This window comes from Podarcis tiliguerta, assembly GCF_965153285.1.
Source record: "Podarcis tiliguerta genome assembly, chromosome: 8".
In the NCBI taxonomy this organism is placed as follows: Eukaryota; Metazoa; Chordata; class Lepidosauria; order Squamata; family Lacertidae; genus Podarcis; species Podarcis tiliguerta.
In genome coordinates, this window is record NC_139541.1 from 19,142,658 (window position 1) to 19,166,971 (window position 24,314).

A 24,314-nucleotide genomic window follows, 5' to 3' on the forward strand; every position below is an offset into this window, starting at 1 on the left:
GAGATACTAGGTTTTGAACTTGGGACCTTCTGTGTGCAAAGCAGATGCTCTAACCACTGAGCTACGGGACTTCCCTGAATGGTCAGCTTGCCTTTGGCTATTACAGTGGGGCAGTGGCTGAGCCGGGGACGTGCTAAGCAGAAGATAATGCGATTTAGAAAAAAAAGGACCAACATCTGTAAAAATCTGACGGTCAACCACACCTTGAAGCAACTGGAAGAGGAAGTGGACTCACCCACACCCTGCCTCTTTTGGTTTGGGAAAGTACAGACCAAGGAGGAAGAGGAGTGGCACACAAAAGAGAGAGAGAATTAAGAACGCAGGCCGCTCCGTTCAATAAGCGTTGTGCTAGAGCTAGACAAATATTAACAGTGTCTCCTGGCAGGTGATGTTCAAGGTGGCATTGACTAAGCTAGTTCATCCAATTGCATGGTGTTTGCTCCCATCCATCCCTCTAGACCAGAATTAAACAAAGTGAGGGGTGGGGAAGATTGGTCTGCCGAAAGCAAACAGGGGGATAATGTTTCAAACACCCGTATCAGGACTGAACCCAAGTTGATTTAAAACAACCTTCACCAACCTGGTGCCCTCAAGATATTTTGGACCACAACTCCCATCAGTCCCAGCTAGCATGATTAGTTTTAAAAGCAACCATGAGCTGACTGGCATGCTGGAAGCTGCCTTATATTCAGCTAGCTCAGTTGCTGTCTACACTGATCAGCAGCAAGCCTTTGCTTAAGACAGAGGAATAGAGGAAGCTGCCTTATACAAACCATTGGTCCATCTGGTTCAGTGTTGTCTATACTGACTGGCATTAGGGATGCAGGTGGCGCTGTGGGGTCTAAACCACTGAGCCTCTTGGGATTGCTGATCGGAAGGTTGGCGATATAAATCCTTGTGACAGAGTGAGCTCCCATTGCTCTGTCCCAGCTCCTGCCAACCTAGCAGTTCGAAAGCACACCAGTGCAAGTAGATAAATAGGTATCGCTGCGGGGGAAAGGTAAACAGTGTTTCCGTGCGCTTTGGCTTCCGTCACAGTGTTCTGTTGTGCCAGAAGCGGTTTAGTCATGCTGGCCACATGCCCTGGAAAGCTGTCTGTGGACAAATGCTGGCTTCCTTGGCCTGAAGCGAGATGAGTGACGCAATCCCACAGTCGCCTTTGACTGGACTTAACTGTCCAGGGGTCCTTTAAAAGGTAAAGGGACCCCTGACCATTAGGTCCAGTCGTGGATGACGATAGGGTTGCGGAGCTCATCTCCTTTTATTGGCCGAGGGAGCTGGTGTACAGCTTCTGGGTCATGTGGCCAGCATGACTAAGCCGCTTCTGGCGAACCAGAGCAGCGCTCAGAAACGCCGTTTACCTTCCCGCCTGAGCGGTACCTATTTATCTACTTGCACTTTGACGTGCTTTTGAACTGCTAGGTTGGCAGGAGCTGGGACAGAGCAACAGGAGCTCACCCCGTTGTGGGGATTCGAACCGCCGACCTACTAATCGGCAAGTCCTAGGCTCTGTGGTTTAACCCACAGCGCCACCTGCGTCCCATAGGGGTCCTTTACCTTTACCTTTTTTACACTGACTGGCAGCAATTCTCTGGGGTTTCTGGAAGGGGACATTCCCAGCCCTACCTGGAGATGCTGGGAATTGAACGTTCTGTATGCAAAGCAGACGCTCTGCTACTGAGTCATGGCCCTTCCCCTGTCACATGTTATGAGATTCCTTGACATCCTGGTCACAAAGGTGTCACCCATTCTATAAACCCGGCACACACGCTTTAGAAAGGCACGTGGTAAAACAAACAAGTACGATAAATCTTTACTTGTTTCCCACTGCATGCAAAAGATGGAATTTGGGTGTGAAATGTAATAAGTAAGAACATGGGCTCCATGTTTTACACCACTGATGACACCCACAAACCAAAGGAAAACTTTAAAAGAGGCCTAGATAACTGTATGAAGAACTTTGCCATACAGTTTTGATCAGCTCTTCTGTGCAATCCATGTTTCATTCACTGGACAATGACTGAAAGTGACATGCGTGGCTTAGACTGATGCAGACGTTAATTGTGCATAATACTTGCAGACATGGCCAAAATAAGTAGCGCTGTTAATTATTTCCGATTGAAATTTTTCAATAGAAAAGCATTAGTAGCATTAGAATATAAATACCCATAATTATAATACACCATAAAACGAATCCAATTAAAATACTAGAATATAAGTATCCATAACTAAGATGCAGTAAAACAACAGAACAATTAACACACCCCAAATTTTAAACTGACACAGTTTGGTAGGCTACGGCCTGGATTTAAGAACCCAAAAGTAGATTGCAAGGTAAGACCACAGTTGAACTGACATCTCTAGAAAGCTTTCTGAACCAGCTTTGCAGCAGAGCATCATCTGTTTACCACTGGTGGGCGACACCTATTCCCAAGGAAACACCTGCTACCTTTTGAGAGATGGCCTCCTCCTCTATTGGATCAGAACCTGGGAGCCCTCAAAAGCCTTTGCACCTTGGCTGTCCATTTATGAAGATGCTACATCAAAACAGGATAGACCTACTCATGCTTTACAAAGCAATAAAGCTCATGTAAACGGAATACCTCATGGTAAGTTCAGGCAATAATGGCTTTTAAAAATAATATTATTAATAATAATAATAATAATAGCCGAAGCAAACAAGCAATTCAATGGTAACTGCAAACACGCAAGCACATCAGTATAACTCCATTTCAGCACAGCACCCTGTATTGCCATAAATGGGCAGCCAAATCTATGAATGAATGCAGCTGAAGAAGACACAAGAATGTATGGGAATGAATGAATATGTTTAATTATTTAACAGCAGAGAATCAGATGAATGGGATCAGGACCTTTTCCCTGAAGGCGGAGGCACTTACATGATAGTTTTGGGATTCTGCAGCATGCAGGCTTTTGGTCCAAATGTGGTCACTGGGCATGGTCCGTGCAAGGAGCGCGTCCTCCTGAAAGATGAAGGAGACAGTTTAGTTAAGTTGCTGGATTATCTAAGGTTTTTGGAGAGACTTTTCAAAATACGTTTTTTTTAAGGTAGCCCCAACTTCATGCACAAAAGCATCATGATAATAAAACAGGATTCATATTCAGCTATGGCCCTTGTTTCCTAAAAAGCATTTCTAAGATTCCTCAAATGGAGCTGAAGTGAGTTCCCTGGTGCAGGATATGAGATAGAAGCCCTGAAGCAGTAACAAGGGGGGCGGTGTTATTGTATCTTGTCCCTTTACGAACCATGACAGCCTCCAGAGTGATTTGTGCAAGGGAAGGAAGCTTACAAATTGCATAATATGCAAACTGCATCTTGAATGACTAACAGACGCACTTCCCCACGTTTCCCTAGCACAAGTAAATCATTAACACACTCACACAATCCACCTGAATGGCATTATATCATTAGAGCTGGAGAGGGACATTTCGTACATTCGCCACGGTGAATCTTCCATGCTTATGGGTTGTATCCAATGCTGGCCCCACTCAGAATAGATCCACTGAAGTTAATGGGCATGACTCACTTAGGTTCTTTGTTTCAATGGGGCTACTCTGAGTAGAACTTGGTTGGCTTAGTTTTTTAAACACAACATGATTGTGTTTTAAAATTATGCATCCACGACAATCCAAGTTCTGTGACAATCCCACTCCCCCCTTAAAAAATGCACTGCGTTTTGCACCCTGAATAAATCGAACCAATTTGCCCAGTTATGCTTATTTTGCATAATCTATTCTCCCTAACTATATAAGGGATCATAGGACTTGAAGCCTCCGCAAACTCTGGAAACTTTGTTCAGCAACTCCCCTTCTGAGATTCTGAGATTCCTGCTTCTGAGATTTCTGCTGGCATGGCCTGCACTCTTTCAAGCAAATCTTATGTGTTACCTAAGCGCTTGCCTGGTCACAACAGGCAACAAGAAACTGCTGGCTGGTGAATGAGCTGGCTGGTGGAGCAGGGGCAGAACAAACAATGCAATGGGATGCAGCAGCATGGAAAGAGCTTTCTGCCCCTCCTCTGCCAGCCTCTCTCCCCATCAGGTAAAAATTATTGTGGGCTAGTAACTTTGGTGGGGCTCTTTTACAAGGCCCCCAATTGGGCTAGAAACTTCCTTCTTCACTTTTTAAACCAGAAGCTCAAAAAGTGAGCTTCTAAAGTGCCACGAAACTGTGCCACACATACAGGCTAGGAAGCAAAGCCAAATGCATAAGCTACTACAGGCCTATGATAAAAAAGAGGTAGTGTGGCAATACGGGTTTCTTTTATATATATAGTGGTACCTCGGGTTGAGTACTTAATTCGTTCTGGAGGTCCGTACTTAACCTGAAACTGTTCTTAACCTGAAGCACCACTTTAGCTAATGGGGCCTCTCGCTGCCACCGTGCCGCCGGAGCACGATTTCTGTTCTCATCCTGAAGCAAAGTTCTTAACCCGAGGTACTATTTCTGGGTGAGCGGAGTCTGTAACCTAAAGTGTATGTAACCTGAAGTGTATGTAACCCGAGGTACCACTTTACAATTTTCTGTTACAGTCATAAACAGTAGCAACGTTTAACACACCCTGGAGGTACTAGGTTTCTAGTCACATTACCCATTTTCCTCTTTGAAATTGGAGGCAAACCTATACCAAGGCAGCAGGGTGCTGCACTTATGCTGCAGTCCCCAGTAGAGCGGCATGATCTGAAGGTGGAAGAGCAGTTTGGTACAGGAGTCCTGCCATGGACAGTAAAATCCTGCAGCTTTCTTCTTCCTCTAACCCCCACCCCTGCACTGAGCAGTAAAACTGAACATGGCATGAGATGGCGCCACAGCGCTGTGGAACTTCCCGGCTGTTGCAAGGCAAGCCAAGCAAAGCACAACACAGTCAGGAAATTCCAAAACGCAGCGGAAGCCAGAGTCTTTTCCCTCTAGCAGTTCTGGAGGGTGTTTTCCCACCCCTGGTTCTCCCAAGCAGCCCTGGTTGGGATGCTAATTAGTGAAAGACAACTGCCGCGGGGTCAGGGGGAGCTCCTTGCGGTCTCCCACGTTTACGATGCAAACAGTGCTTTCAAGAGAGGTGGTCTGGACGCTGACAACCACTTCCTCCGTGAGTAAGGTTGGTGCCAGGCAGATGTCCAGCTCAGGAACTGGCCTTGGGAGGGGCCCCCATGCCGGCCGGACTCAGCCGTGCCACCATTCTCCACTTTCCCTGCAATGCGGGCCCCTGGATGCTTCTCAGCAGTGATGCTTTTGAACGGGGCCAAGCCCCGCTCCCATCAACGGCAGGCGTTATCCATTTTTAAGCGACACAAAATTTAATGCTTAGGCCCACAGATCTGTATATTTTACTGGTTCCATGGATCTGTGGGGTGGGTAGATTTCACAGGACTAACCCTACACCTGCCCTGGTTGGCGGATCATCAGCACCATGTGAACGGCCCCCTAAAGTCTGGAACCAGCTCTGTCCAGAAGTATCTGCGCCAGCCAGCATTTTTTGGTGTGTCCTTTTTGGTGTGTTTAGCAATGTGGCCCAGTGTGCTCAGTTTCTGGAGATTAAAATACCACCAAGTACGCCCTGTTGGAACGGTCCGATACCTCACTGCAAAAAATGCTCTTAGTTTCAACATTGTTCAACCTAAGTTCTCTTAGATACAACATTATTATATGCCACAAGCTCAGCCTTCAGAAATGCATGACTAACGTGCTGTCGCAAATCGGCCATCACAAGTTACCAGTCCTCCTGCCCACAACACACCTACGTGGCATAATGCAACAAGCTAAATAAGAGGGCTGGTCTTCCTTGGCTTCCCAACCAGGCAGCCTGGAGACAAATTCACTTTGGCAGGTGACCAGGGAAGTCTCAGAAATAAAAACACACCTCCCTGATCACCTGGGGCAAATGAACATTGCCTCCAGAAAAGTGTGAAATGAATGCATGAATATAGACACCGCAGGACACAGACAGACAGACACACACACACACACACACACACACACACACACAATCTTCAAATATCTAAAGGGCTATAATATGGAGGATGGAGCAAGCTTGCTTTCTCCTGCTCCTGAGACTAGGACCCGAACCAATGGGTTCATGTTACAAGACAGGAGATTCTGACTAAACATCGGAAGACCTTTTCAATGGCAAGAGCTGTTTGACAATGGGAAAGACTCCCAAGAGAGGTGGTGGACTCTCCTTCCTTTGAGGTTTTGAAGCAGAAGTTGAAGGCCATCTGTCATGTATAATCTAGTTGAGATTCCTGTATTGCAGGGGGTTGGACTTAGATGACCCTCACAGGCCCTTCCAACTCTATGATTCTATGAAAGTTTAAGGCCACTCTCTACAAGGTCTCCTCCAGAAGTTGAGACTCCAACTCCCATCATCCCCTACCACACTAATCATGCTAGCTGGGGCTGATGGGAGATGGAGTCCAACAACATTTAGAAGGCCCAAAGTCACACTCAGTGAGTTCCATGGCCAAGTGGGGAATTGAACCACCATGGGCTTAGCCACCTCAGCTAGGCCAACAGCTTCCACTGCCATCCTCCAGGGCAAGGAAACTGGGCTGAGGAGAGCTGGAACTTGCTGAGCTCATGAAAGAGGCAAGTCTTCCCTTGCTAATGATTGGTAATGTAGGATTACCACCTCTTAGAAAGACAGAAAGCTGAAACCACATAACATCGGTCTTGAAAGACCTACATTGGCTCCCAGTACGTTTCCAATAACAATTAAAAGTGTTGGTGCTGACCTTTAAAGCCCTAAACGGCTTCGGCCCAGTATATCTGAAGGAGCGTCTCCACCCCCATTGTTCTGCCCGGACACTGAGGTCCAGCACCGAGGGCCTTCTGGCGATTCTCTCATTGCGAGAAGCGAAGTTACAGGGAACCAGGCAGAGGGCCTTCTCAGTAGTAGCGCCCACCCTGTGGAATGCCCTCCCATCAGATGTCAAAGAAATAAACAACTATCTGACGCTTAGAAGACAGCTGAAGGCAGCCCTGTTTAGGGAAGTTTTTAATGACTAATGTTTTAATGTATTTTAAATCTTTTGTTGGAAACTGCCCAGAGTGACTGGGGAAACCCAGCCAGATGGGTGGTGTAATGGTTCTAGGGGTTGCTCGTGCGTAAGCCGGTGCAAACACCTGGCTGGATTGCCTGAGTTGAACCTTTTCTGTCCGGACAGCCACTCACCCGTGGCTGTCTCAATCGCTGGCAGAATCCGTCAGTGGGCGTTTCTTAAACTTCTTCCAGCAAAGAAGCTCTTTGATGCCTAGTCTCCTCCTACTCTCTCTGCGCGAAAGCCTTCTGTGCAAGGAGGGCGTAGGCAGCGGAGGACCTCTACTCTCCCCGCTGGTCCCCGGCAAGGAGTCATGGGACCGCCTCGCCGCTTCCCCCATCTGCCCCCTTCTCCACTGGTGCTACGCTGATTCTCTTCCCCAGAAGATGGGCTGCCTCTCCCAATCCCGGGACGCTCTCCGGAATCCCTCTGGATTTTGCTCTCTCCCTCCGGCACTGATGGCAGTTCCCTGACAGGCGGGGTACAAACAAACAAACAAATATAGTAAAAATAAAAGTAAAATAAAATCACAGATTAGGTAACTTTTGCGAGCCCATCTACAAGACTGCCTTAAAGCCCATGGTTCCTCTTCTAAAACACAATTCCCCCCCTGAACAAAAATACAGATTCTCAGAGTATTGCATGCTTCGTAACTGTTTCTAAATCAAAGCACAGATTCTCAAGAGTTCTGCATCCTTTAAAACTATCTTTTTCCCACTGAACAAAAGCATAGATTCTCAGAATGCTTTGTCCAGTAACAATATCTGCCCTTTGAAAATGTGAGCATGCCAACAAGCAGTGCCAACACCCACACTGCGGAACTCCCTGCCTATTGACATCAGGCAGGTGCCTTCTTATGAAAACATTTTTGTTTAGGCAAGGCTATTCAAACTTGTAGAATATTGACAAGCTTTTAATCTCTTTTTAGCCCATCATTGATTTTAACCATTTTAAAAATGTTTTAAATAGTTGTTTTTATCCGTTTCCTCCCCGCCCATCATTGCGTTGCTTTATTCTTTCTGTAAACTGCTTTGAGGTTTTATTATGATCAAGTGGTATATAAATCTTGTTCAATAAATAAAACCTGGTCATAAGGTAAAATCGTGTGACCTCCACTACAGGATGTAAAAACATTTTTTCTTAATCACTGATGAAAGCAGTAACATCATTATTTCTAATCACCACCCAAGGAAGATCATCAGAGATTACTCCTTAGGTAACAGTGACATGGTTATGGCTTCTGAGTATTTATAGCAATAACCATGTCATCATTACTTAAGCAGTAATCCCCATCATCACGGGTACCTAGAACAGTGACTAAACAGTCCCATGAACTTTAGCAACTTCAATTCGACTCTGCCTGCATCCTCATCTCGACATTCCTGTATTGCCACAGCCCAAACGACCTCCAGATTCAGAGCCAGTGTAGTGGTTAGAGTGTGAGACTAAGACGTAGGAGAACCAGGGTTGCAATACCCACTTGGCCGTGAAGCCCACTGGGTGGCTTTGGCCCAGCCACTGCCTCTTAGCCTAGCCGATCTCACAGAATTATTAGTGGATGTAGCACTCTGAGAATCTATGCTTTCCTATGGGGGGGGGGGAGAGTTTTAGAACAGGGACAATGGGCTTTAAGGCAGCTGTGTAAATAACCTCACAAACGTTACCTAGTCTGTGATTTGATCTTATTTTTATTTTTACTAGCTTTGTAAGAGCTGAGCAAGTTCTAGCTCTCCTCAGCCCAGTTTGTTCACCCTGAAGGATGGCAGTGGGAGCTATTGGCCTAACAGAGGTGGCTAAGCCAGCGGTGTAGTGGCTAGTGTCTCACTAGGACCTGGGTTCAAAACCCCACTTGGCCATGAATCTCCCTGGGTGATACTTTGGGCCAATTGCCAACTCTCTGTCTAATCTACCTGCTGATTTTGATAGGGTTGCTTGTTTTTTTCTCATTATATATATATATATAATGCTTTTAGATTTCACTGTACACCACTGTGGAGAAAGGAGAACTTAACAATACATAAATAACTTTGTTTTTTTTTAATAAGATATTTATTAAAGTTTTCAATATATTACAAAAATTAGAGAAGAAAAAGAAAAAGAAAAAAGAGTAAAAAGGAGGGAAAAAATACAAAATAAAAACCTTTAAAAACAAATCAGTCTTTCCATTTCATATTTTTCATTTACTTGTTTCCCCGACCTCCCCACACCTCCCCTTCTTGCATTCCAATTCAATTGGTTAATTCAGCAAATCCTTTCCCTCTTTAATTTTATCTTAATCTTTTATCTTAATATATTATAGCTTTAAATTATCACCGTTAACAATCCATTTTTACATATTCCTTAACATTGTTGCTAAAAAATCCCGCTTAACTTCAATCCAGCATCATTCTAACATTCATTAATTTTGCAATGTTTCTGTAAATAGTCTTTAAATTTCTTCCAATCTTCTTCCACTGACTCTTCTCCCTGGTCTCAGATTCTGCCGGTCATTTGCGACAATACATAAATAACTTTGGCCCATTAATTTCAATGGTTTATTCTGGGTAGGATTTAGCTGAATACAAAGTGTTTACTGCTTTAAAGTCTGTTTTTATTGCTATGTTTAAATGAATATTTTATACTGTTTTGTGCTGAAAACCATCAAGTGACAATGTACATCATCACACACATCCATAAAAGGGAACAGTGCTAAAGTAACAGGCCCTCACGTCTCTCCTCAACAGCTAAACTGAAGTGCCTCTATATGTACCCTAACTCTGTGCAGAAGCAATTGCTCCAAGATGCGGTTTAAGACCTGCAGGGTTTTGTCCTGGGCCTGTTGTTGTTCAATGTCTTTATAGACGATTTGGATGAAGTAATAGAGCGGGTGCTCACCAAATTTGCAAATGACACCAAGCTAATGCCACAGAAGACACAATGGGGATTCAAAATTACTTTAACAGATTGGAGAACTCACAAAATGAATTTCAATAGGGACAAATGCAAAATTCTGCACTTAGATTAGAAGAACCAGCTGCACAAATATAAGACGGGGAACACCTGGATTCAGTGGCGGAACTAGCTGCTCAGGCACCCGGAGAGATGCACGTGCTGTGCACCTGGGGGTCAGGGCGAGCCACGCAGGGGGACAATCGGCACAGCAATCGGCACCCATTGGGGGAATCGGCGCGGTGATCGGCACCCATTGGGTGTGGTTGGCATCCAGGGGGACGATTGGCGTGGCGATTGGCGCCCATTGAGGGCAATCAGTGCGGTGATCAGCGCCCTTTGGGGGAGACTGGCACCCAGGGGGCGGCGTGGCGATCCGCCCGGGGGGATTTTGTCCCCCCTATGGATGACACCCAGGGCGGCCCGCCCCTACCGTCCCCCCTTCCTACGCCGCTGCCTGAATTGTCAATAGTACATGTGAAAAGTATCTAGAGGTCGTAGTAGACCACAAGCTGAGCATGAGTCAACAGTGTGATGCAGCAGCAAAAAAAAGCTAATGCACATCCAGGCTGCAGCAGAAGCAGTATAGTGTCCGGATCAAGGGAAATAATTGTACCGCTCTATTCTGCCTTGGTCAGACCACACCTGGAGTAGTGTGTTCAGTGACAAGCTGGAACGTGTGCACAGGAGGGCGACCAAGATGACCAAGGGTCTGGAAAACAAAGCCTTATGAGATATGGTTGAAGGAGCTGGGGATGTTTAGCCTGGAAAAGAGGAGACTGGCTGGAGATATGATAGCGATCTTCAAATATCTTAAGAGCTGTCACATGGAGGATGGAGCAAGCTTGTTTTCTCCTACTCTGGAGGGTAGGACTCGAAGCAATGTCTTCAAGTTACAAGAAAGGAGATTCCATCTAAACATCAGGAAGAACTTTCTGACAGTAAGAGCTGTTTTGACACTGGAGCTGACTTCCTCAGGAGGTGGTGGACTACCTTTCTTTGGAGGTTTTAAAGCAGAAGCTGGATGGCCATATGTCTTGGGTGCTTTGGTTAAGATTCCTGCATTGCAGACCAGGGAGAAGAGTCGATGGATGAAGATTGGAAAAAATTTAAAGTATATTTACAGAAATACTGCAAAATTAATGAATGTTAGAAGTATATTGGAATGAAGTTATATGGTTTTAGCAGAAGGGTTATTAAGAATTATATGAACATTAAGTGTTCATGTGTTAAATTGGGAAATTGAAAGTTAAATTGTGTTATGATAAATTACAGACTAAATTGAAGAACAGGGAAAGGATTTGTTGAACCAGATAATTTGAACCAGAATACAAAAAAGGAAGGTGCGAGGAAGTCGAGGAAATAAGCTAATGAAAGATCTGGATACAAAAATTTGGATTTGTGTTTTTTAATTTTTTTTCTTATGTTGCATTGTTGTATTGTATTTTTTTCTTTTTTTCTTTTTTTGTTGCTGATGTATTGTTTGTTGAATTTGTGCATTGTTTTTCTTTTACTGTCTTTCTTTTATAAGTATAAAATATCTAATACATTTTTCTTTAAAAAAAAAAAAAAATCCTGCATTGCAGAGAGTTGGACTAGATGACCCTCAGTGTCCCTTTCCAACTCTACAATTCTATGAAACGTGAGTCCACTCATGCCAGGACGAAGGCTCAGTCTGGCAACCTGCAATTCAGGTACTAAAGGAAAAGACACAAGTCGTGTCACCTCAAGGCAAAAAGAAAAAACAGATTCTTTTGCAAGGTGCCAGCTAGCAAGATTCACTTAGATTTAATGTACTGGGTGTTGCAAAGGTGGCTAAGCTGGTTTGATTAGGACAAATCAGATATTTTTTTTAAAAAAAAACTGTCCTGCTACTCCCTTCCGCCCCAACAAGACAGCAGGAGCACCTTTCTATTACACTTTTACAAGAGAGACCAGAAGCTAAGGGGCAAATAACTAAATAATTAACCCAAGAGTGAAGGCAGGCCACAATCTCTTTCCTGATCCCTCTCCAAGTATAAAGTTATATTCAAGTTAGGCAACTAAGGCTGCAATTGTAAAACACTCTTACTAGGGAGCAGTGTCATTATACACAGTGAGTGAGACTTACTTTCAAGGTAAACACGACACTCCCTTATCTAGCCACCTCCTACACCCTCAGCTGCAACCACAAATTTCAGTACTGCCTTTCACCCACTTGCAGTTTCTCCTGTCTACTTTTCTGTTTCTTTTTCCCCACGTAAAGAAAGACATTTGGAGCAAGCCAGCCAGATGCCAATTTCTACCTTAAAGAGCATCAACCTGATTACATTGGTTGGGGGAAAATGCCTTCTACAACCAGCACTGCAGAACCCTGGAGAGTATATGCACACATGTGCACACAAACCCTTCTTCCCCTAGATTAGTGGTTTTCAGCAAGTGGGATTCAGCTGATGACCAGATTGCACCTAAAATGGGTTGCACCAACAGTATTGTCCTCCCCTTTTCCTTCTCTAAAGTATTATAAGCGGGGAGACAGAGGAAGAAGAAAGGAGAACCAAAGACAAGAGGAAAACAGAGAGGGTAGCACAAAGGTGGATGTGCTAAAAAGTTAAGAGTTGTTGCAAGGCAATGGCCCACAAACAATTAAGATTTCCACCCTAAGAGATCCAAGCTTCAACTTGCCTTCATTTAAGCTCTAAGCTCCACATTGCAGCCATCGTCTATCACTCTAGAGAGAGAATTCTACCTGCTAAGCAACTCCATGGTCTCAAGCTGTACAGAGGTGACAGGCAGGCAGGCAGGCAGGCACTCTGGCGATCGAGCAAGCAGCACCTTCCTTTCTTGTGATGACAACCCGGGCAATGATCCCTGCACAGATTACCAGCAGTCCCAGTTGTCCACGTGACAAGCTTTCACAGCCATTAAGTCTGGCAAATCAGATAGAAAATGGGCAGCACTTGCATACTGTGGAGCAACAAGCAATCTCTGGCGAGTTACCTTTGCACCATCATTAGTCACCATACAGCTGGAACCACAAAAAGCTACTTCAAGAGACCACACAACTGCTGGTTCTGTTTAATGGGGAAACAAAACTGCCTGCTATTAAAAAACTTTCCAGCTGTCATTTTAAGAAATATAGAATTCCTGATGCCTCATTTGAATGCAGTGAGACAGACTTTATCTTTAAGCTCATTATTATTGTTGTTATGAGTGTGTGGGTGTGGGTGTGCCAGACCCCTCTAATCCCTGGATCCAGCAAATGTTAAAATCTAATTGTTATGAGAAAAAAACTGCTCCTTTTCTCTTATGGGGTACCCAAGAGTCCTTATGTAGGTTTTCTATTGGTAGGAGAAAATAACAGTGGCCAACCAGAGAATATTGAGAAGCAAAGCAGCTAGCAAGCCTGATCTTTATTAACTGCTGCAACAGGGTGCTCAATCACCACACGCAGGAGGGAGGAGAAACCCAGAACAATGGTGTGCAAGCCTGTTATAAAGACTTTTAAAATTGCCCACCCTGGAGCCCAAGACCACCCCCCAATACATCATGCATACATCACAGAAGGGGCCGTCTACAGCAGAATCCTGACTGGCAGGAAACCTGTTGATGAGTTTGCTTGGGAGCCTGGCCATTCTTTTGTGATGATAAATACTTAATTCCTGAGTCCAGGTCACAGGCTCACCCTATTCATACCCAAATGTGCCCTTAAGGCAGGATTTGTGAGCACAGAGACAATGAGGAGGCTTTTCCCATTTCTATCCAAACAGCAGAGGAATATTTGAGGTCACTGGGAGAGTCAAAATGACTTCAGGATTATTTTCCTGTACAGTTTCAGTCATGTGGTTTATATATTTATGTATGTGTTTGCCTGGTACATTTATGAACATTTATTTTATATCTTATTCTCATAACATGAATCAAACCTTCTAATTCCTGGATCCAGCACAGATTCAACTGCTGGAATAGCTAGGCTAGTCTGGTAAAGGTAAAGGTACCCCTGACCGTTAGGTCCAGTCGTGGACAACGATGGGGTTGCAGCTCTCATCTTGCTTTATTGGCCAAGGGAGCCGGCGTACAGCTTCTGGGTCATGTGGCCAGCATGACTAAGCCGCTTCTGGCCCTACCCTGGCTCAGAGACCAGGGTAGCATGCAACACTATCATCATTATTATCATCATCAACAACAACAACACCACCATTAATTTTATAGGAAGCTGCCTTATACTGAGTCAAGCCATTGGTCCATCTAGCTCAGTGCTGCACTGACTGGAAGTGTCTCTCCAGATTTCAGACAGGCGAAATTCTTAACACTTCCCGGAGATGAGATAGATCAGGGGTGTCCAAACTTTTTTCAAAGAGGGCCAGATTTAATGAAGTGAACTTGCATGAGGGCAGACCAAAGTTGTTGAAGTTGTTGAGCTTTTGTTACAATGCTGAGCTTTTTAAAGGATTTTACCCCAGGACATACACTGCCACGGGGGGAGGATTAAATCAGCCAATGGGCCGGATTAGGCCCCCGAAATGGACTTTGGACATGCCTGCCATATATTGAACCTGGAACTTTCTGCATACAAAGCAGATGCTCTACCACTGAGCTACAGTGGATTTTTACAACCTTATTTTCCTGGTTGTATGTCTTGGCGAAAAGCGGTTTTCCATCCTGGCTGTCTTGAGAACAAGTTGGTAGGCTTCCATCATGTATATGTGTGTGTGTGTGTGTGTGTGTGTGTGTGTGTAAAGGTCATCGCAAAATTATAAAGCTGTATAAAAAAAATCAAGGGGGAGATGCCACAGGGTACTTACCCCTCTGGTGTCTCCCCTCCTGGGGTACCATTAGGGGGCAAGAACTGCACTCCCATGAAAGTGGAAGAGAGATGGTGGAAGGACTATACACTTTAGAAGGACTTTATACAGTTTAGATAGCCTGCTACTGATTTGCCCGCTCACTTATTTTTCAGAGGGCTGTTGTTAGATATACTGCTTTAGATATGCTGCTTTATAGTTGCACCCAACAAAAAGAGGTAATAACTGATGTTATTGCACTCCAGATTGACAGGACGATACTGTGTAAAAGTTGACAATGCTGCTTAGTAAGTATGCATTACGTGACCAGCGTATTACATTCACTGCTTATTACTATTAATTTTAATTTTTAATTGTTTTGCTATATAAGGCTATTATGTTGTGCACTGACACACACTGTTTGTTATGTTCTAAGTTCTAGGCCACCTTGTGGTCTTTTGACAAAGTGTACTGCAGGGGGAACCAACTTTTCTCCAATGCTATTTAACACCTATAGGACCAACCACTCAGAGCAGTCATTAGGAGATTTATTTATTTTTTTGGCGAGGTGCCAGAAATATGCTGATGACATCCAGTTCTATTTCTGGGCAACATCTGAATCAGGAGAGGCTGAGCATGACCTGAACCGGGGCTTGTCTGCAGTGAAGAGCTGGGTGGCGGAGGCTCTGTGGGTAACTGGTTTCCCAGATTTGGAAGTTGGGAAGTTTGCGTATCCTGAATGGGTATGTAGTTTGGGTGGGGGCGTCCTCCTAGATTCAGCGTTGTCACTTGGGACACACATTGTCTCAAACAGCAAGGAGCACATATTGCCACCTATGGTTAGTATGCCTATCCTGGATGGAGATAGCCTGACCACTATGATACATACATTGGCACCTTCCAATTAGATTCTCATAATGAGCTCTATATGGGGCTACCATTGAGGCTTGGAAACTTCAGCTGGTGTAAACTGCAGCAGCTAGGATACTGATCTGGAGCCTCTTGTCATGCATATGTGTTGAAAGAACCAGTGTTGAAAGAACTGCACAGACTGCCTGTTAGCCTATTGAGCAATCCAATATTTTGTTATGAACAAATAAAGCTTTGAACAACTTGGGACTAGATTACCTAAAGGAGAGGCTTCCCTGATACCGGCTGAGTAGATCACAAAGGTAATCTGAGGGGGCCTTGCTAAGCCATGACCTACAGAGACATCTGGCAGAAGCATGTAAGCAGGGCCTTCTTTGTGGTGGTCCCTTACTTCTGGAATGCCTTCCTCTCCATTATTCAGGAGGCACGAACTATTGGATGCCTTCATTGTTTAGTAAGAACATAAGAACCTCCTACATCAGGCTACTGGTCCATCTAATCCTGCATCCTGCTCTCACCAGATGCCTCTAGGAAACCTACAAGCAGGATTCAAGCACAAGAGCACTCTCCCCTCTCAGTAACTGGTATTTGGAAGCAATCTAACCATAGAGCCAGAACATAACCATCATAGCTGGTAATCATTGATAGTCCTAACTTCCATGAATTTGCCCAATTCTTTTAAAAAGCTATCCAAGTTAGTGGGCATCCATAGTTGAACTATGTGCTGTGTGAAGAAGCCCCTTCTTTTATCTGTTCTGTATCTCCCAACATTCAGCTTCACCGGATGTCTGTGAGTTCTAATTTATATAAGAGAAGAAAACCCGATTTAATTGCTTGACATTTCCCTGTAACTTTTCTGCTCTAGGACTCTGCAATTTGGTTTCTCTGTTTTAAATTGTTTTAAATATGCTTTCTTTCTTTTTTTTTACAAAACATTTACAAACCGCTCTGAGAGATCTTTTAATATAAATGGTACAGAAATATTAAAAATAAAATAAAATACCACCTCTCTGTGTTTGGACAGGATCTTGTTGCACAGACATCCCTGTTAACAAAGGGCAAAGATCTTCAGATGTTCAGAAGATGATTGCCAGGGTTCCTTTCCTACCGTCAGAAAGTTATGGGAGTTCTGACAATGGGCAACCTCTGGCACATATGCACAAATGTAGCTTAGCAGCCAGCAGGTGGCATAGATTTACGTGAGTCAATTCAGTGCCCCTGGCTTCATACCTGAATTCTTTGGTGCTGCTTAGGGCCGGAGATGCAGACAAGCTGCGCGTCTTGGCCCGCCCACGCATGGAGTTGGCGCAGCTCCGCTCCTCGTCGGCCCGACATGAGGAGCATTGGTAGCAGGTGGAGTCTGAGCTGGCATCGTCCCCCCCAGGGCTGAAGGCTTCCGGCTCCATCTCCATTCTCAGAAAATAACTTTCCTGGGAAGAAAGAAAGCAGGGTTCAGGTGAATGTTAGGTTTCAAAACCAATGACAGGTCAAGACCCACAGAATAGCTACTTTGCTGGATGGGAGCCCAAGGACCAGCTAACCCAGCATTCAGTTTCGTAGCCATAAAGGCAAGAGTCTTTCTCAAACACATGGATCCAGCCTAGATACAAAGAGATATGCTGCCTCCAGGATGCTTCCAACATTAGTCCCACATGGAGTAGATGCACTGAAATTTGCGACAAGGACTAACTTAGGTCCAGTGATTTCAGATGGGTCCGCTCTGAGCACAGCCACCTGTACTAATCATGCCACGAACACATCATATTAGAAGAAGTGGTACCTTGGGTTAAGAACTTAATTCGTTCCAGAGGTCCGTTCCTTAACCTGAAACGGTTCTCAACACGAGGTGCGCTTTCGCTAATGGGGCCTCCTGTTACCGCTGCACCACTGGCGCGTGATTTCCGTTCTTATCCTGGGGCAAAGTTCTTAACCTAGAGCAACCACTTCCTGGTTAGCGGAGTTTGTAACCCAAAGCATCTGTAACCTGAAGTGTCTGTAACCCGAGGTACCACTGTATAGTTTTGTATCCTCCACGAGGCCTTAAGGCACTGCTGGGTAAACCTTCAGTCTAGGGGTTGAATGTGGCCCTCCAGGCATCTCCATCTGGCCCTCAGGACTCTTCCCCGGCCACACCCCTCACTGGCTCAGCTCAAGTGCTTTTGCCTGGCTGTGTCACTGAACTCTGATAATGCCTCTTCTTGCTCGCCTGGCTGGATAGAGCTCTGTCTGCTGTCGAATCATCTCCCTCCCTTCACGGCATCCCTTCTCACCCCAATGCAACTTGAGCGCAACTGCATTCATATCAATTACATTTTTTATTACAGCTTTGTATACATTTCAGCCCTTGCTTCACCAAACACAGCCCTGAGTTTCCTAAAACAGTTTATGAGAAAAGGGTACAAGGCGTTCCTGATGCCTTCTGAGCTGGTTGTCCAATTTACATTTTTTGTGTGTGTGTGAAAGCAAGCCTCCCTCTGGTTTTCTGGGTCTCTCTGTCGTTATAGGGATGCGGTGCCTGGCTGGATGTTACACAAGGAGGGCAACAATTCACACCTTCGCTAGGTCACCTGCCTATATATACACAAGAGGCCTCCTGGATCAGGCCAAAGGCCCATCGAGTGCAGCATCCTGTTCTCAAAGAAGTAGCCAGCGCAATGCTTCTGGGAAACCCGCAAGCAGGACTTGAGCACAACAGCCACCCTCTCCACTTGATATTCCCAGCAACCTAGCATGCAAAGGGATAGTGCCTCTGACCGTGGAGGCAGAACATGTCCCTCTTCTCCTTAAGGAGATGCCAAAGTGGTGCAATGGTTAGTGTGCTGGACTATGATTTGGTAGGCCAGGGTTCAAATCCCCACTCATCCATGAGGCTCCCTGTGTGACCTTGAGCCTCTCAGCCTATCCTACCTCACAGGGTTGTTGTGAGGATAAAATGGGGAGAGGGAGCACCATGTATGTTAAGCTCTTTGGAGGAAAAAGTGGGTTATAAATGAAGTAATAACTAAGTCTGAGTGTTGCTGGGAGTGTTGGCGCTTGGACGGCTTAAGACTTTTTTTGCTTCTTTAATCCCTATAGGGCACCAGTGTACTTCAGTTAAAATACAGAGAAATCATTTCCTCCTAGCATGTATCCTCTCGTTTCCAAGCTTAAATTCTCCTTTGAGTCTTCATTTTAAAAGGTATTACTTGGGTCAAGCTCTTGAAATGGGGAAGTGGGTGCTGTCGACATTTCAATAAGCAGGATACAAAAATCTACAATGTATAATAAAAAAGGGGTGGAGGCAGTGGAAATTCTGACTATTAAAACAGCACATGGATTTCGGTCTCGGCTATAAGCATTCTGAAATTTTCAGACCACACACAGGTGCTAGCCTCATTGAGATTGGTGCATTTCAAGTTTTAAAATAATTTCTGCCATTTCATTTAACAAGCCGACCTTCTTCTGATTGGTCCCTCTCCAATACAGACTGAGAAGTACTGTACAGCCTTATGAATACTTTGAAAAAGGAAAAGGCAGCAGCAGCCAAGGTATGCTTAAATGCAAGCAAAACCGTGCTACGCCTGAGAGGAATATATTGCATTATGTTAGCAGGGGAGGCAAAAGTATTATTATTTCAATGTTTGCTCCTCCTCTTCTTCTTCTGCTTCTTCATCATCACACAGCTTAAGCATGAAGTGATTCCAGCTCATGTCAGCAGTTCTGTAATGGCTTGTTTCAGCCTCATAATTTGTGAAATAACTATTGTGGGCTTCTTAAAAACAACAAATAGGCTTTCTGTGCTACTTGCGCAAAATATATTGAGCCAGTGGCCTTTTGAAACTACAAACTATGGTAAGAACACACACACACACACAACATATATAAATCACAATAAAATGAAGCCGCTCCAGTGGGTTAAAGCTTTTCTTTAGTGTCAATTTTGCAACAAGAGCACATATTCTGCGTTGCCAGGAGTGAGAATGTTTGTGGCCCTCCAGATGTTCTTGTGGCCCTCCAGATACTAGGGTTTTTTTTGGGGGGGTGGGGAAGTGTTGACTATAGTTCCATAGCTTTAAAAAAACCCAAAAACCAATACAATAAAAATGTATTGGCACAGTGACATTTTTATCCAGTGACAGTAGATCTATTGACATTAATAGACATGGCTAACTTGGGTCCATTAATTTCAATGGGTCTACTGCTGCAAGTAGATGTTAGTTGGCTACAGCTCAAAGAAATCAAAGGAGAAAGGAAGGTGGTACATGTACAAAAATTAAACCAGGGAAAGCTAATCATATTTTAACCACACCTTATAGCAGAGGTCACCAGCCCAGCATCCACAAAGGCTTTCACTGGTGCCTCAAACTCTGAGCTTTCATTTTTTTAAAAGTCTCTAGCTCTGCTTCAAAGTAAGTTATGGGGCAAAAAGTGCAGGTACTTTCTAAGAGATTTCTGTGAAATGAGAGTAAGTGAAGTGTGGCCACCTTGTATATTTATCCTGGTACAGTGGTGCCTCGCAAGACGAAATTAATTCGTTCTGCGAGTTTTTTCGTTCTACGAGTTTTTTCGTCTTGCGAAGCACCACTGTGTATTGACGGTTTCCCATAGGAATGCATTGGCGGTTTAAAAAAAAAGGTGCAAGACGTTTCGTCTTGCGAAGCAAGCCCATAGGGGAATCCGTCTTGCGAAGCAACTCAGAAAACGAAAAACTCTTTCGTCTTGTGAGTTTTTCGTCTTCCAAGGCATTCGTCTTGCGAGGTACCACTGTTCTGAGAAACACTTCCTGTTGTTCCTAGATTGCTTTTTAATCCTTGATATTTAGTTTTTATGTTGGAAGCCACCCAGAGTGCCTTGGGCAACCCAGTCAGGTGGGTGGAGTATAATTATTATTATTATTATTATTATTATTATTACAACAACAGCCTGTGTGTGTGTGTGTATGTGTCTGCAAGTAAAATCAACAGTGTGTGACCCCCACAATCAAGACTAGCAGGACATAGCTGACTTCCCATGGTAAACAAAAGCCTATTGGGAATGGCTATCTCTCTAATGTTTATGTTTTGCCACCTGCTACAGCAGCCATGTTGTGACTGGGGCTCCCAGCACATGCTCAAACTTCAAAATGTGCCCACTGGTCCAAAAACGTTGGTGAGCCCTGCCTTATGGGTTAATCTGTTACTTCACAGGGTCATCAAAACAAGCAACCCCCAAACCAAGAAAAAGGGCTCCAAGTCCACTTGTAGGGCAAGAAAGAGAGGCCCCACTGGTCCTCTCTTAACCAGACCCTCCAAGTGTCCCTATTTTCCACGGATGTCCCTGATTTAGAGAAGCCAGCCCAGTTTTTTATTTGATCCCAGATATGTCCCTATTTTCGTTGGAGAAATGTTGGAGGATATGGAGTTATCCAACCCCTGAGCTGTCTGAAGGCAATCCTGTATAGGGAAGGTTTTTAAAAATGTTTTATTATGTTTTTATGTATGTTGGAAGCTGCCCAGAGTTGCTGGGGCAACCCAGTAAGATGTGTGGGATATAAATAGTAAAATTATCATTATGGAATGGGACATCCCTATATTAACTGGAGAAATGTTGGAGGGTATGGTGTTAACTCAGAGAGCACCTGCCAGGGGTTCCGCTGAGGACAGCCATCCCTGCTGCAAAGTCAATAAAGACTTCTTTTTTATTTGTCCCTTAAAGAGGCGTATCATGCTAATTTTTCTGAGACTGCCAAAAAACAAACTCTGGTGTACCAGGCGCCGATCAGATGTGACTGAACCATGACTCCCATAATTCCTGACTGCTGAGCATGCTGGCAGGAGTTGATGGGTGCTGGGAGTCAAGCAACATCTGGAGGGCCACAGATGTTCCTCATCCCTGTCCAGTAAAGGGCCTAATGAAATAGTCCTCTGATGGCTTTATATTGGAAATGGCTTTATGTTCAAGTGGAGAGGTGATCATCTCCAAATTCTGCTTTTCATACTTCTGCAATGTATTTTGGAAAGTTGTTGCTCACTATGCCACTATGGACATTTCTGCGGATACCACAACGAAATTTTGCATGATGGTTCCCAAGTTCAAGGAGCAGGCAACATCTGAGGGGAAAGCCTTGAAAAGTTTCAGATCAGGTAGGACATCATACAAAAGTGGCCAGAATTACAGTAGTACCTCGGGTTAAGTACTTAATTAGTTCCAGAGGTCTGTACTTAACCTGAAACTGTTCTTAACCTGAAGCACCACTTTAGCTAATGGGGGCCTCCTACTGCCCCCGCACCGCCAGAGCATGATTTCTGTTCTCAACCTTAAGCAAAATTCTTAACCTGAGGTACTATTTCTGGGTTAGCGGAGTCTGTAACCTGAAGTGTATGTAACCTGAAGCGTATGCAACCTGAGGTACCACTGTATATCACTATATGGAGCCTAGCCAACTTTCAGAGTAGTCTTCAACCCAATATTGCATTACGCAGGAGGACTGCAGAAGCACAGGGGCGATGCTGCACCCAAGTAGACTAGCTCCCTGATGCTACAAGGGGGTCATGCCACTTTGTAAACAACGGACAAGAATGCAGGCATTGACAGTTCTTTGCAAAGTGCAATTTGTACAGAAGTTTGTAGGACCAACAACCTAAAGAGGGCTTATTTTACTGTTCTACAGGAATTTGTAGAATAAAGAGGGCTTCCTACCCTACTAAAAGAAACTTTATGCAGAAACTTCACTCTACAGAATGCTTTATAGAATAGCAAATAAAAACCCAGGGGGGAGAAAACAAACAGGTGTTGCCTGGAAGAACAATAAAGTGAGCCATTAAGGTAACCCATATGTTGATGAACTACAAGTACCATGCATGGTGGGGCTGATGGGAGCAATGTCTGGAGGGCCGAATGTTCCCAACATCTGGGTTAGAGTATAAGACTATACTCAGAAAGTCTTGCGTTCCAATCCCCACTGAGTCTCAAAGCTCACTGAAGTGACCTAAGGTCAGTCATTGTGTCTTCCTTAGCCTAACTTAACTCACAGAGTTCCTGTGAGGGTAAAAGGGAGAGGGAGAGAAGAATTATTTGGGCCACCCTGAGTTCCTTGAAGGTAAGGTGTGATAGAAATACAATAAATATAGAAGTGTTAAGAAATAGGTCATTTTTCTCCCTCAGTAATTTCACTTGATGAGCAAAGATATTCAGGTTGTGCCTGCAGAGTGGAGGTCACATGATATACTATAGCACTCCATAGAGGGTTCAAAATATTTCTGACAGCCATTTGCTCATGCCATCATTAATTGGCCAGAAGAACTAGATTACCCTGTACGACGTCGGCCTATACATTACACAATTAAGAACTCACCATAACTCATATAACACAAGAGGACAGTGGGGCATTCAGAAAGCAGAACAAGAAAGCGCTTTATCTCGCTCTTAGTCTCCCTTTTTGCAAATAAAATGCTTTATTCAGTAGTTAACACACTACTTCTCAGGAACCCAAACATTTTCCCTTTTCAGCACACAGAATATGAGAATGCTAGCTAAAATACACTTTTTAATTTTATTCTTTCCTTGTCTCTCTCTATCACAGTAATTTAGCTTAAACCACACTTTCAAGACTTCACTACATTTGACTTTACACTGAGAGCGACCTGAAATAAACACAACATTGAGGTCACCCTGTAACATTTCAGTAAAGGCAGAACTTGATCTCAGGTCCTCAGGGGTGGCTGCTCCATGAGGGCAAATGGGGCACTGCCTCACCAACCTCAATCTGCCCTCAGCCAGTCCTCACCTGCCTGTCTTCTTACAATCAGTCAGGCGGTGGTTCTGCCTGCCATTAACTCCAGCGCCACCTACTATTGGTCTCCCTGCCTACTGCCCTACCAGACCCAATGGGCACCAGACACCACTGCTGGTCTTGAAGAACTAAAGGAAAGTTTTGGATTTGCTGGACCATGCTGTTTGTATATTCCAAATGCACGACAGAAACAATTTTTCTGAATGCATTGCAGACTCAAAATTTCCTGTTCCTGCTGCCAGTTTACTGAACTCTTACGTAAGAGATAAGAAACAGGAAACATTGCTGTCAATAGTCCAGAAAACACAAGACCAAGGTTTCAGGCTGCCCTTCCTCAAATTAAGTAACTTCCCAAAATGTATTCCAGTGTTGTTGTCTTAGAGCATCAGGGCTTCTAAAGTCATGTAACCACTGACGTTTTGCAAACTTTAGAAGCCAGAATGGTGCAAAGGAAAAAAGGGTTGGCTCTCCTATTTCAAGATGAAGTGTGACTCCCAAAGTTCACTTAGTGATCTCAAAAGCAAGTCAGTGGCTCTGTTTGAACATCTTGGTTTGAAATGGATATAATTTATAGAGTTAGAATAGTTTTGCTAACAATGGTTTGATGTAATGTCTGAATTGGCAAACTAGTTATAGTCAAAGTGCTATGTCTGGAGTTAGTTATACAATAGAAGGAGTGCTGGGAGGATGAAAATTAAATGAGCAGTATGCAGGCAAAACCATGGTTTGTACTGCCCAACAGGCAAGCCTTGAAATAAATTCAGTTTGCTCCACAAGCAGAGCTATGGCTGTAAGTATGTCTTATCAAAGGAGTAACCACACAAACCTAGCACAAACCATGGTTTTCAATTCTGGTTTACTATCTGATCACAAACAATGTTTGCCTGTGCAGACACCATGCCAAACCATCACTAAGCTTCCTTAACCATAATTTGGCTTAATGTCTGA

General features: G+C 44.3%; 1 protein-coding gene across 5 annotated transcripts in view; it reads right to left on the bottom strand.

The window, feature by feature from the left end:
• NADK (NAD kinase) overlaps positions 1-24,314 on the bottom strand; it is a 47,575-nt gene that overhangs the window by 21,212 nt on the left and 2,049 nt on the right. For 3 of the 5 annotated variants that reach the window (XM_083454087.1, XM_083454086.1, XM_083454085.1), the window contains exons 2-3: positions 16,847-17,046; positions 2,901-2,984 (exon numbers count right to left, since the gene is read on the bottom strand). In XM_083454087.1, the coding sequence (XP_083310213.1) occupies positions 2,901-2,984; positions 16,847-17,028 (266 nt within the window). In that variant the 5' untranslated portion in view covers positions 17,029-17,046. Of the gene's footprint in view, positions 1-2,900; positions 2,985-12,647; positions 12,864-16,846; positions 17,047-24,314 lie in introns of those variants that run through there. The other 2 variants (XM_083454088.1, XM_083454090.1) reach the window with 2 other exon arrangements.